Source organism: Acipenser ruthenus, chromosome 30, assembly GCF_902713425.1.
Source record: "Acipenser ruthenus chromosome 30, fAciRut3.2 maternal haplotype, whole genome shotgun sequence".
Taxonomy (NCBI): Eukaryota; Metazoa; Chordata; class Actinopteri; order Acipenseriformes; family Acipenseridae; genus Acipenser; species Acipenser ruthenus.
Genome location: NC_081218.1, coordinates 2692431 through 2705620, shown reverse-complemented (window position 1 = coordinate 2705620; position 13190 = coordinate 2692431). Strand labels below are relative to the sequence as shown.

At 41.7% G+C, this 13190-nt stretch overlaps 1 protein-coding gene across 1 annotated transcript; it reads left to right on the top strand.

Annotated features, from left to right (window-relative positions):
• Nucleotides 1–6851: 6851 nt before the first annotated feature.
• On the top strand, nt 6852–12185 carry dlc (deltaC). Its single transcript, XM_033992583.3, has 8 exons — nt 6852–7076; nt 7203–7442; nt 7639–7696; nt 7923–8180; nt 8645–9006; nt 9213–9429; nt 9768–10552; nt 11074–12185. The coding sequence occupies exons 1-8, from the start codon at nt 7026–7028 to the stop codon at nt 11077–11079; spliced, it is 1977 nt and encodes a 658-aa protein (XP_033848474.1). The 5' UTR covers nt 6852–7025; the 3' UTR covers nt 11080–12185.
• Nucleotides 12186–13190: the final 1005 nt, after the last annotated feature.

The window sequence follows — 13190 nt, the reverse complement described above, 5'->3', positions numbered from 1 at the left end:
TTATTGGTTTGGCCTCACCCTTCTTTGCCCGTTACTTTAAAATGTATTTGTTGGGATTGTAAAATCTTAAGGAGTTTTGTACTTCTATATTGGTGCAGCTTTTGAGATTTTATTTTTACCTTCATGTTGGCATGACTTTTTTTTTTTTTTTTTAATGAAATAAAACACAAATCGACCTACAAAATCTAAATGGACAAATAGAAAGACATACTGGAATAACGTATAATCAACTTACGTGTGTTTAATATTGATGTGTATGATCGTTTAGGATTATTTAAATATCGTTTAGGCTTATTTAAAATTGATTTTTAGATGCTCCACGATAGATATACGCACAAACACATTGAGTTAAATACAGTCATTCTTTCAAAGACCTCAATAAATATTCGAACGCGATGACGTTGTTTGGTTAACCTATCAGCCCGCTGAACTCCAAAGTAAATTCAGAAGTGCGTGCTTGAGAAGCGGTCGTGCGATTGTGATTGTAACGATGATGATGATGATGATGATGATGAGCTGGAGAGTGTGGAGCTGGGAGCAGTGGGGTGAAGCTGGGTTGATGGGATTGAGAATGCGTTTCCCAGGAGCTCCGTACCGAGGTGTGAAAGAGGGCTTGAACTGTCCAGCAGAGCCCAGCTCAGACCCTCACTAAACTGTAGCAGGAGTTCATTTAAAAAGGTGTGACCCGGCGTGGGTAATTGTATTTATTTTTGTTAATTTTGTTATTTCTTTAAAGTAGGTGTGCACCATTGAGTTTTAAAATCAAATAGAAAAATAACTTGCAATTAAAAAGTTACTGGCACCTACTACTGGCTGGAGAGAGAGAGATGGCTAGATAGATCAGGGATGGAAATAAGACTTATTACACAGCAGTTTCACCCATTCCAGGTTTTAAAACGTGCTTGATTAGCCACCGTGTAGGGACCAAGCTCGGGTGTATCTTATTAAACTCTTAGTAAAACCAGGAATGGCTCACTACTATGCAACAGGAGTCTTATTTCCGTCCCAGAGATATATGTATAGATCTCTAAGTCTCTCGCTATGAGGTTATACAGTGAACAGGCTATAGTTTATCACCGTTATCATGATGTGTTACTAATTAACATTATAAATTGCATCCGTTGCAACTAAGAGTTTTGCCTAATTAATCAATCAACGGTGTGCATATTAGAGGATTGTATTTGCAAATTGGCCTGTCCTGAGAGCGTGAGTAAATGACGGGACTTGTATCCATTGTGTGTAGCCTATACCTACACACATATAAAATCACAGCGAACTACTCCAACGTGTTAAAACGTGTGATCTGACGTCATTTGTAAAGGAAACAAAAACCCGTAAGAGTTTTCTTTCCCACTTCACAAGGCGTCATCACCAGTTGCGAAGCGTGTGAACAAACTGCATTCATTGGCAAAATAAAAAAAAAGGTGACGATGTTAAAAATGTAGGCATATAATAATATTCACCGGTATGTGTGAACGTGTGGGAATCTGCTGCCGAAGGCTTTACACCTTTTTCAAATGGCGGGGGCGGGGGTGCTGCCTTATGCCACCGAGTAACACCTCCGAAGACCTTCTCCACACCTCCTCCGCTCCGCCTCGTCTCGACACCTCCCCCCACCCCAGCACGCTTTTCACGCCTCCGCAGTGAGAACTAACTCGGGTTATTAACAATGTCGTATTCCGAAATCTTAATACCAATTCAAATATAGGATTTTAATAATATAATAATATATTATATTATTTAATAATATAATTATATAATATATTGCATGCCTCGCATGCGACTTTTAGACTACTCCCTCAGATTTTTCCAGACAAATTTGGCTTGTTTTGAAAGCATCTAGCGGGTTTATATTGTCTTTGGTGAGTTTTTTTTTTTTTTTTGGGGGGGGGGGCTATTTTTTTTATCCTGCATGCTTTTTTTCTACCGCTTTCTATGATGTCATCACCACCGCAGAACTTCAAAAATCACCAGGATGCCCTGTTTAGTTTAGATCACCTCCCCTCTTTTTTCTGGAGCCAATACATTTACGAATCACACAAATAACTCAAATAAGGTTATTTACTTTTTTAAATTTGTCACTAATTTAAAAACTATCAGTACGATTATTTTGTATGTGTTTTTAAAAGACTATTCTGCTACAGTTGTGGACAATTTATTTGTACAATCCATTCTGAATAAATTATTTTTCCTGGATCAGAAAAAAAAGGAAAAAAAAAAAAGAAAAACAGCGGTTAAGGTACTGTAAGTTGTGAGAGACAAGCAAAGCAGATAATATTTTATAACATTACTAACCAGTGGTTTTAAATATATATATATATATATTAAATACATGTGTAGCGCGTATTTGTGTTTTCGTAGTATATATTACATCTTAAAAGCCAGGGCAGAATGTGACTAATGTACAAAGCCTCGTCACCAAGGTAAACGCATGGGTAAAGTAGGCTACAGACGGCAGCGGTTTGCAAAACTCCATCGATGCACAGCAATGAGAAAAGTTCGTGCATAAATATCTTGGCACGTTTTGTGTACCTGTAATTGCATAACGACAGGGAGGCACCAGAACAAGGACGAAACTCAGTTTGCACGCATAATACTGCACTGTTGTCCCCACCGGGTATGCGACTTTAGTCAGGGGGAAGTTTAGGAACGCCACAGACGCGGTTTGCTCGCGAAGCCACGCGCGTGTGTCTGTGTGTCTCTGTCTGTACTTCCTCGCTGTGACAGATGGTTCAGTGGAGTTGTGCCAGTTTTATTACGAGTCTGTCCACGCGCGCGCAGTCACCCTGTCCCCCGCAACGCCGGAGCGACACCTAGCTCTGTGGCGAACTCGTGCCTTTAGGGCAGCGCATCAATTAGTATACATCTGGGGTATAATTGGTCCAACACGCAGTACACAACAACACGCAGAAGCTATCACTCGGGGTGGAGTTATAGTTAGAACCAAAAACTCAACAGTGGAACAATACCGTACTAGTAATCATTGTGCATGCTTTTAATATGTGCAATATTGCCATTGTGCACGTCATAATATCCCGAGTATACATTTTAAAACGGGTATTTTAAAATCACATTTCACAGACATTATACAGAGCATTGCTTTGGTTCATAGACGGATAACTCAATATATATAGTATATATTACAATATAATATATATATATATATGGGGGGGGGGGGGGGGGGGGTCAAAGACCTACTGCCAAATTTGACCAATATTTAAAGGTAATCCATTAACATTCGATTGAAAAGCACCGGCACCGGCCAATTATTTATACAGAAAAATAACTAGAATTTTAAAATTAGTTTTATTTTATTTCAACTTTTAATATAACATGATGTAGTTTAGAATTACAGAAATCAAATACGGCAGTCCTGGTCAATACGCGACAATTTAGCGGTTATTTTTTACAACAAAATTACACGCATAAAGCACTGTGAAATAGACAGACATTGTACTGTGCTGCCAAAACCCACGACAAAAGTCGTGTCTGGTCTGTCTGTAGGTGTGTTGTGTGAGGCTTGTACTGGAGCCAGCTACACCACGAGCTTGTTTAGGAGATCAACACCGGTATTATTTCTACAACAAGAAGAAAAACATATAACCCTTATAGAAAACAAAGGGGAGAACAGAGCAGTTAATTGCTTTTTTATTTGGGCTTCCATTGTTCTAGCCGGAGCCCACGCAGAGAAAGCTACAGACTGGCAGGCTGTCCTAAACTACTAAGGATGACAAAGGCAGATTTTTTTTTTTTTTTGGTGTTCTCTTATAGTGTGCTTTATAGCCGGAGCGTGCCAGAGATGCAGTGTGGGCGAGGGCTGGCAGCTGAGGCACGCGCTGCCTTAATTACAATTACAATGGTGGTGGGGGAGGGAGGGGAGCCGAGTGAGGAGCAACAGTTTGCAAAGCTGCCCTTTGTCCAAATGCTCCCCCCCCCCCCGAAAAAAATCAAAGATTCACCCTGGACATGTTTCAAACTGAACAAGAGGGGGGGGGGGGGGGGGGGGGGGGATTAGACCGACACACGCCAAACTTCTGGCCAAAATCTAAATAAGTTGTGATCTTCTATTTGAAGTATGGTGCGCCTGTTGCATGCACAGCTTGCAAAGAGTAATCGATAAGTTTTTTTTTTCTTTCATGTATTTTACAAAGCTAAAAGAACAATTTTATTGCAGAGTGCCCTTATCTAAAGATGTAAATGGATTGGGGGGGGGGGGGGTTCAGTAATAAAAGGCAGAAAAAATGCACTTAAAAACGTTAGTTAATAAAATACTCAAAGCAGGTGCAAGCAGAATGCATCACGTAACCCAAACACGCTTTGTATGGTGTTCCAGATAAACCGTGTAAACACCGGCTCAGGTTCACAGGACACAGAGCAGTATGGAAGAAAATGCACTAAAAACAGAGGAAAACATTTAGCTTTGGCTAAGACCGTGTCTTATAAAATTAGATATGGAACGAAATAATGCATTATGCAAGTTTAACCCGACACCTGCTCAAAATCCCTTCGTTCCTTTTACGTTTATTTTTTTTTAACTATGTTAGAATTTGTGTGTGTGTGTGTGTGTGTGTGTGTGAACGTAATGGCGTGAGCAATCAGATTGTGTGTGCGTTTGTAAACGAAGAAGAATGTTATCTCTCTCCGTGCAAGACCGCGGCTATGCACCGCGTATGGAAGAATGGGGAGGGTATCGTCCTCCATTCTGCTGCTGCTCGCATTGTTATGAAGGGCATATGGTAGACACACTTCGCTTAGCAGAAGTCGGTACCGCCTGCGGGCCAAAAACAGGGGGGACCCTCTGTCGAGAATCATAATAGAAGCTTTGCCCTCCTCGCCACTGCTGCCCAAAACAATAGCACAGATTTCACCGGACTGCCCGTCTGCCGTCGATTAGATTACAAAGGCAAGGGGCGCGCGGGCAAGACGAGACAGATAAGTCCTTGTTGTTACGAACCTACTCCTATAGCCGATCGTGTGTGTGTGTGTGTGTGTGTCACGATTTTTTTATTTTAAAATTTTGTTTTTAGAATTTTGAAAATAGTTTTAACTCTATGGAGTTCGAGGAGTTTCCCTTCCAAAACATATAAGCGTTTTAAATAGATACACCGATATTAATAATAGGAGGCAGAGATTTCTGAAAAGTTGTGTACAATAACTGTGTGATGCACGGATCAGTGTGTCTTTTTTATTGTGAAATACGGGTGTTTACCATTTTGAACTGTATTTTGAAATATAGTTTATTTCGAAAGAATAAAACACAAATATAATCTTAATTGTGTAGGTCAGTTTATATTACAGTTAAAGGGTGCCAGAGAACCTGTAGCCTATTTTTATTAATACATGTTGAATTGAATTGTTTGCTATGGTGAATGGATTTTGCGATCGTAGCTGATAAATAATATATTATATATATATGAAAAGCCCACCACGTGTAGTTAAACAGGCCGTGTGTAAAACGATGCGCCAAACTAGTTGCAACAAATGTGCCGTGTCTCTCTTGTCTCTCTGTCTGTCTGTTCAGTTGGTATTGTTGCTGCATTGCAATTCTAGCAGATGTTGGTGAATTAACAATGCGTTATAAAATGTAATCTAAAGTTTGGATCGACGGGGGTAGGTTTCGCTTCTATAGCTGAAGGACTGGGGGGGGGGGGGGGGGGGGGGGGGCGTGTCTAGGAGCAATAAGGCAGGTGCGTCTGATTATCATACAGCTGTAAGCACGAGGCGTCCACAGCAGCAATTATCCCAAAATCGACCCTCCAACCCCCTCCGCCCCAAACCGATAGCCTAAACCGACGTAACAAAAGACCCGCCACAATGGGCTCCCATCGACCCTCCCCCCCCCCAATCCCTCCACCCAGGCCTGCGCGGTTTAAGGAGACGCACGCGCCAGTACAATTAAAATTTCTCAAAAGAATAAAAGGAGAAAGCCGATGAGAGGGAGGGGGGCTCTCAAGTCCCAATCCAGCTGCCCCCGTGCTTTCAAACACACACCGCCGAAATCCCTCCCTCCCAACCAACCAACCAAAAAAAATAATAATAATGGAACTTTATCAAAAGAACAGCGGACGGCACGCGACACAAAGATTACTCACAATATACTATCTATATAGACAAGTTAAACAGATTTTGCACACAACAGCAATAAATAAATAAATAAATAAATAAATAAAAATACATACAATTAGGCGATATATAGGCCCCTATATAAATTTTACGTGACTAGACATACGTTAACATATTTGACTGTCTGGAGTATAATAACGTTTCTGTTTACACATTTAAAAAGCATATGCTGCATTATTTTATTTATATTATATATAAAAATGGGGAAATCAAAACGGTGTCGAATTCTAATACGGGACCCAATTCAATACTGTACGCCAAGTACGTAGCCCACCAATGTAATAACGGACCGCTACATGTTATAAGCTTACACAGTCAGACTTCAAATAAAATGTACATTTAAAAAAAAGACGCGATCTGTTCATGGGGAGTATCGAAATTTGCACAGACGTCCCGTGTAATGGTATACCGATTTTTACAGCAACAAGTTTCAGAAATGTAATAGATTCCTACATGCGCACACACATAAACACATAGCCTCGCACACCTAACCTTATTCAATTACTGGATAAAATAAAAGCAATGCTTTTAATACATGCGGCCCTTAGATTAATTCGCATTCGATAATGCATCCACCCCCTCCCTCCCACCTTCCTTTGACCATTTGGCCTGTGGAGCAGCGTGTTTTAATTTGGGACGAGGGGCGGCAGCAGAGGTGCAGTGGGCGGGGGCAGCAGGAATCCGACACCAGCCGCCACTCTATAAAAACCGAGTCGGGCGGCTTACCAGCATTAAACAAACTTGAAAAGTCAGACCAGCAACAGAGGGAAGAGGGAGCAAACGGGGTATTATTTTATAACCCGCTCCTCCATCTCTTGCTGTATACTTGAGACCCAATTGGAAGCGAATTTGATACGTTTATCTGCTATTGAGTCGATACAGACCCAAGACAAACCTCGAACATGGCTTTATGTTTCTTAACGTGTTTTCTGTGCTTGCTTTCCACGCATCTGGTAAGTATCAATATGAAATCGGTATTTCACTTTTTTTTTTTTTTTTTTTGGTATGCGATTTTATTACTTTGTATGCACAGTGCCATGTACCGTATTTTAAATGTGTTTTTTTCTCCCCTCAAAAAGGTATCTTCCTCCGGTATGTTTGAATTGAAAGTACATTCCTTTACGAGCTCCCGGGGCGCCTGCAGGAACCCCCGGGAATGTCAGATCTTTTTCCGGGTCTGTCTGAAGCATGCCCAGGCTGTCATCTTACCTGAACCGCCCTGCACCTACGGAACCGCTTTGACCGAAATTACCTCCGCCGACCAGAGCTCAATCTCCCGCACCGCGTCTATCCGAGTCCCCTTCCACTTCAAATGGCCGGTAAGTTTGCAAAACTTTAAATAAATAAATAAATAAATAAATATATATATATATATATATATATATATATATATATATATAATGTGTGTGTGTGTGTATAAAATATATATCTATATATAGATATTTATAAAACTAATGCGGATATGTGGTTTGCTGTTTTATAATGATCTTAATCGTTTTCTTTTAATATCAATAGGGAACTTTCTCGCTTATAATTGAAGCTTGGAACGCAGAATCTGGCGAACCGTCCACAGGTAAGCGTGCAGTACCTCTAATCCTGCTAGGGGGCGCCTCAAGCCCCACTTTAGTTACATAACTGATAGCTGCAGACGAGTGTCAATTCTAACAACAATACGAGAATGGGGACGCTAGAGCAATTCATAGTTTTACACCCCCCCCCCAAAAAAAAAAAAACACACACGTTTCTGAAAAAAAAACATTTTATTTATTCATTTTAATTCTTTATTTTTCCCCTCTCAGAAAACCCATCTAATCTCATCAGTCGTTTGGCAACCCGTCGAAGACTGGCAGTTGGCGAGGATTGGTCTCAGGATGTCCACTTTGGCGAGCAAAGCGAGCTGCGCTACTCCTACCACGTCGTTTGCGATGACCACTACTACGGCGACAGCTGCTCGGACTACTGCCGGCCCAGAGACGACACCTTCGGCCACTACACTTGCAACGAAGCCGGAAACCGCGCTTGTCTGACCGGATGGAGAGGCGAATACTGTTCAGAGCGTAAGTTAACAAAAACCACTCTCTCTCCCTGCCTCCGAGTCTGCTGCTTAAATTCAAAAGAACCAAATTAATTTTAACAAATTTAGGAGTAGTCGGAGTCGAGCGTTGCCTAGCAATCACTAATCCCCCGCCGCCCCCCGGTTGTTAAGGGCTGTTAAGCATAAAGGGGTTTTGGAAAGGGGTCAACTGCCCCCTCCCTCTCCTGTCTTTTAAAATTTGGCGGATGGGTCGCGAGTTGTGTGTGTGCTCTCTTTTGTTTGGTCTAACAATGAGTGCAAGGAGCGTGAGTTACATGGACACGCGTTGTGGCTTAATGCGCCCCGTCTTGCGTAAAAAAACTGGCATGTGGTGTTTTGTACAGGCGCCAGCTGCCTGCTTTAGTACTTAACTACTTGATGTGTGTTGGGACAGAGGGGGAAAAAAAAGACAAGTATTCAAATTTTCTTTCTTTCTTTGTTAAACAGCCATCTGTGCGTCCGGGTGCAGCGACAGACACGGTTACTGCGAGCGTCCCGGGGAGTGCAAGTGCCGCATCGGATGGCAGGGGCGCCTCTGTGACGAGTGCGTGCGGTACCCCGGCTGCCTCCACGGGACTTGCGGTCAGCCCTGGCAGTGCAACTGTCAGGAAGGCTGGGGCGGTCTGTTCTGCAATCAGGACCTGAACTACTGCACCAACCACCGGCCCTGCCATAACGGAGCGACCTGCAGCAACACGGGCCAGGGCAGCTACACCTGTACCTGCAGCCCGGGCTTCAGCGGCACCAACTGCGAGATGGAGACTAACGAGTGTGACAGCAACCCGTGCAAAAACGGAGGCAGCTGCAATGTAAGTCAGGCTAGTCGATTATCCACCAAAATACATGCATGCATGCATACATACAGAGTTTTAAAACAAACACAAATGTAATAATTTAAACAAATTAATAAATTGATCAATATAGACTTAAAACAAATTTAGTTTAATTTTTTTTAAAAACAAACAAAATAAATAAATCTCAAAACTAATGACATTTTATTGAATTTACGAACCAGGATCTTGAAAACGACTACACCTGCACCTGCCCGCAAGGATTCTACGGCAAGAACTGTGAGATCAGCGCCATGACGTGCGCGGACGGGCCCTGCTTCAACGGGGGCACCTGCGTGGAGAAGCCCGCGGGGGGGTACTCCTGCCGCTGCCCGGTGGGCTACATGGGCTCCAACTGCGAGAAGAAGATCGACCGATGCACCAACACCCCCTGTGCCAACGGTAAGCACCCTCCTCCACCTCCCTGCTTCTCCAAAACCACAGCCCGTTGGACAAAACAGGGACTCCATTCCTGGTTTTCCTCAGTTTAATAAATACAACTTCAAAACTCAATGCAATAAACTTTCCTTGCACCCCAAAACCAGGGCATGCGCATTCTGAGGGTCCTTGGAAGCACAGGGATAGAAAGAAAGACTTGATCAATTTTATATAGTTTTAATAAGACACCTGCGCTTGTAGCCTATACACTGGCTGTATTCAAAACTACAAAGCTTTCTCTGCTGGCTGGAGCTTTCAAGCAATCTGATTTGTAACCCCGACTTATTTCCTCCTCCTCCCAGGTGGTCAGTGTCTCGATCTGGGACGTAGCATGCTTTGTCGTTGCCGGCCCGGCTTCACCGGCCCGCGGTGCGAGATCAACATCGACGACTGTGCCCGGAACCCGTGCCGGAACGGTGGCACCTGCATGGATGGCATCAATGACTACACCTGCAGCTGCACGCTGGGCTACTCCGGCCGCGACTGCTCCCAGCGATCCGACGCCTGTGGCACCGTCCCCTGCCAGAACGGAGGCACCTGCTACACCCACTTCAGCGGCCCCGTGTGCCAGTGTCCCTCTGGCTTCATGGGCCCCAGCTGCGAGTACAACCTGCAGCCCAGCCCCTCCCCAGAGGGCTCCGGGGACCCCTTCCCAGTGGCCCTCGCCGTGTCCTTCTGCCTGGGGCTAGTCACCCTGCTCCTGGTTGTTTGCGCTGCGGCCATCGTCCTGCGGCAGATGAGGAAGAGCCAGCTTGGGAAGTCTGTGCACAGCGGCCTGGAAACCATCAACAACTTATCCCAGTTCCCTCGCGACAAGGAGGCCCTGGCCATCCCCGGGAGCCCCTTCAAGGTGACCAATAAGGACGCAGAGCTGAGCGCAGACGACAAGGCGGGATACAAGCAGAAACTGGTCGACTGTAACCTGGCAGAGAGCAAAAAGCAGCAGCACCAGCAGGGGCAGGCTCTGAAGCAGGGCAGTAAAATGTCCGACCTGTTCATCTCCGTCCCTCCCTTCACGAAAGAGCCTGCTTACCGCCCAGTTTACATCATTCCCGAGCACATGGAGCAGTGCGTCTTTGCAACAGAGGTAGGTATCTCTCCCTTTATTGGAAATAGGACTCCGATTGCGTAGCGGTTTCGCCCATTCCAGATTTTACTACGAGCTTGATTAGCCACAGCGTGTCGGTAACAAGCTGAGGGGTCTTATTTATTAAACTCTTGGTACCATCCAGGAATGGATCAAGCTGTTGTGCAATGGGATTCTTATTTCCATACCTGGTATATTGTGCTACTTTTAAAAGTAATAGGTATTTTATTGTAGTCTTATTGGGGACATATGGAAGACGCAAATATGAGGATGCCATCCCTCCCCCATATAAATTGAAAACAAAATATTTTATTATGTATCCAAAACTATTTTGTTCAGCTATTTTCAATATTTCATGCATTGCAGGTGTTAAACTCAAAATAAAACCAAGAATGGACTAAACTGCTTTGCAACTTCGAACCCTGATAGATATATTTTAAGCTTAAAGATAACGCAACTGTTGGAACTCAAAATGTACATTTTTGGACTGTATTTTAATTTTTTTTTTTTTTTTTCTTCAGGTTTAAGAAGCAAGTATCTCGAAAGACTTCACAGCAGGACGTTGCTGGGAAATGTTTACATTTCAGAATGGACTTTTCTTTAAAAATAGTATTTCTATATATCTATCTATCTATATATAATCTATTTATTTATGCTGCTCAATTATTATTTTTTTTTAATGGACTACTCTTCAGTCGGCTCACAGATATGAAAGGCGGATTAATACTTTGGAGAGAAAGCTTGCCGGAACTTATTTGCACTACTTTTTCATTTATTTATTTTAACAATGGACATTCTATGGAATTCAGAGAACCAAGTATTATTATTTTGTTTGTATATAAATTACACAAGAAAAAAAAAAGGCAGGACCTTTTTGCAAAAGAAAGAAAAGATTGCCGTATTACATGGGGGGGGGGGCGACCTGATTTTTCACAAATTCAAAATTTTAGAAAAAAAAGGGGTTTGTATGTTGAACTTCTCCCCTTGTTTAAAAAACTGACATTCTGCATGTTGAATAATGTAAAGAGTTAATGCTTAAGTGCCTATTTAAACAAAAAAAGCTATGCTTTCAGAAAAAATTAGGTACTATTTTATAATTTTTTTTTTTTTTTAAGAGATGGATTTACCAAAAAAAAAAAAAAATTGGGTGGGGGAAATTCAGTTTCAAAATGGGTCCTTAGACACAGGTTGTACTTATTTAATTATGTAAAAAAAAAAAAAAAAAAAAAAGCTATTTAAAAAGTAAACAGCTAAGGCATGTATCATTTAAACCCAGAGCTATAGTTTTTCATTGAAATCAAGCCTTTAAAAAAAGTTTGTAAAACATGAAGGTATATTACTGGAATTATATTTAATTGTGTTTTTTCCTCATTTAAAAAAAAAAACAAAAAAAAAAAAAACCACCACACACACAACCACCAAATGAATATTTTATTATTATTTCTACTTCATATTTTTATTATTTCCTAATTTAACGCAAAGTGTATAAAGTGATGGAGATACACTGTCTATATTATTTAATTTCTGTATATATTGTGTATTTATAAAAGAGGATTGTATATATGTCTATGTTATACACCTACTGTCGGAAGGTGGAAAGATTTTATTTTCCAAATAAAACAAATAATTCAAATGTGCTGTTTTTGTGCATATTTTTGGTGTTCAGGTCCTGGAGGGTGGGGAGGGGTGAAGGGGTGGTTGCAATGGTGATTAGCTGAGGATGGGGGTCACATTTTAGTTTTTGGGTTACCCTGACCTGGTCCTCCAGTGTGTTTGGGGTTTAGCGAAAGATTCAATTTTAAAATTATGGTGTCACTATCTGTGTAGCAGATATTAAAAACAAGAACCTAATACTAATTCTGATTATTTAATACCACTGCTGCATAAAATGTCACTTCTTTTAAAATTACTTTAAAACTTTACTAAAAATAATGAATCCGACTCCATTACAAAACTAGGGTACAGAAACCCTTAACGATTCTAAGTCGTAGCCCATTCTAATGCTAATTGAAATGCTGTCCAATATGCTAAAAAAAAAAAAAAATTTAAAATCTAGACTGTTTCACTCTGAAATTTGCATGGCAGAAACGTTGCCAATTGTGCCTCCGGGCAAAAGCTTCGAACTCTTGGTTCTTATCGGAACTTTTCAGCTGCCAAACGTCCTGAATCTGATCTCCAGTGTCGCTAATTCTTGTACTTTTATCTTTAACTGCAAACCACAAAACAACTTGCACTGATTAATAAAGAAAATGACTGCATTGAAGCCACAGCTTCATGGTTACAGATCCACGTACACCAGTAAACACACACACACCATTACAGCCTATAGGAACTTGCACCAACTCCACAACATCAGTATTGATAAGTCCATATCTAGATATAAAATGTACAGCCTCTTTGTATCCCAGCTGTTTTTACTACATGTTTTTCAAAGTAAGATATTAGCATTGTGCAATGCTTTCCACCTGTAAATGCAAGGGGTCCCCATGGTCACTACTTGAAATCCAAACCGGCACGCTTTGCAATCATATCAATTCTCATGCTCATTTCCCACACCTGGGTTCCAGAAACTAATCTGTTTTAGCAAAAAGATTGACTGAACTTATTTATGTAGCAGATAGAAAAATATAAAAGGCAG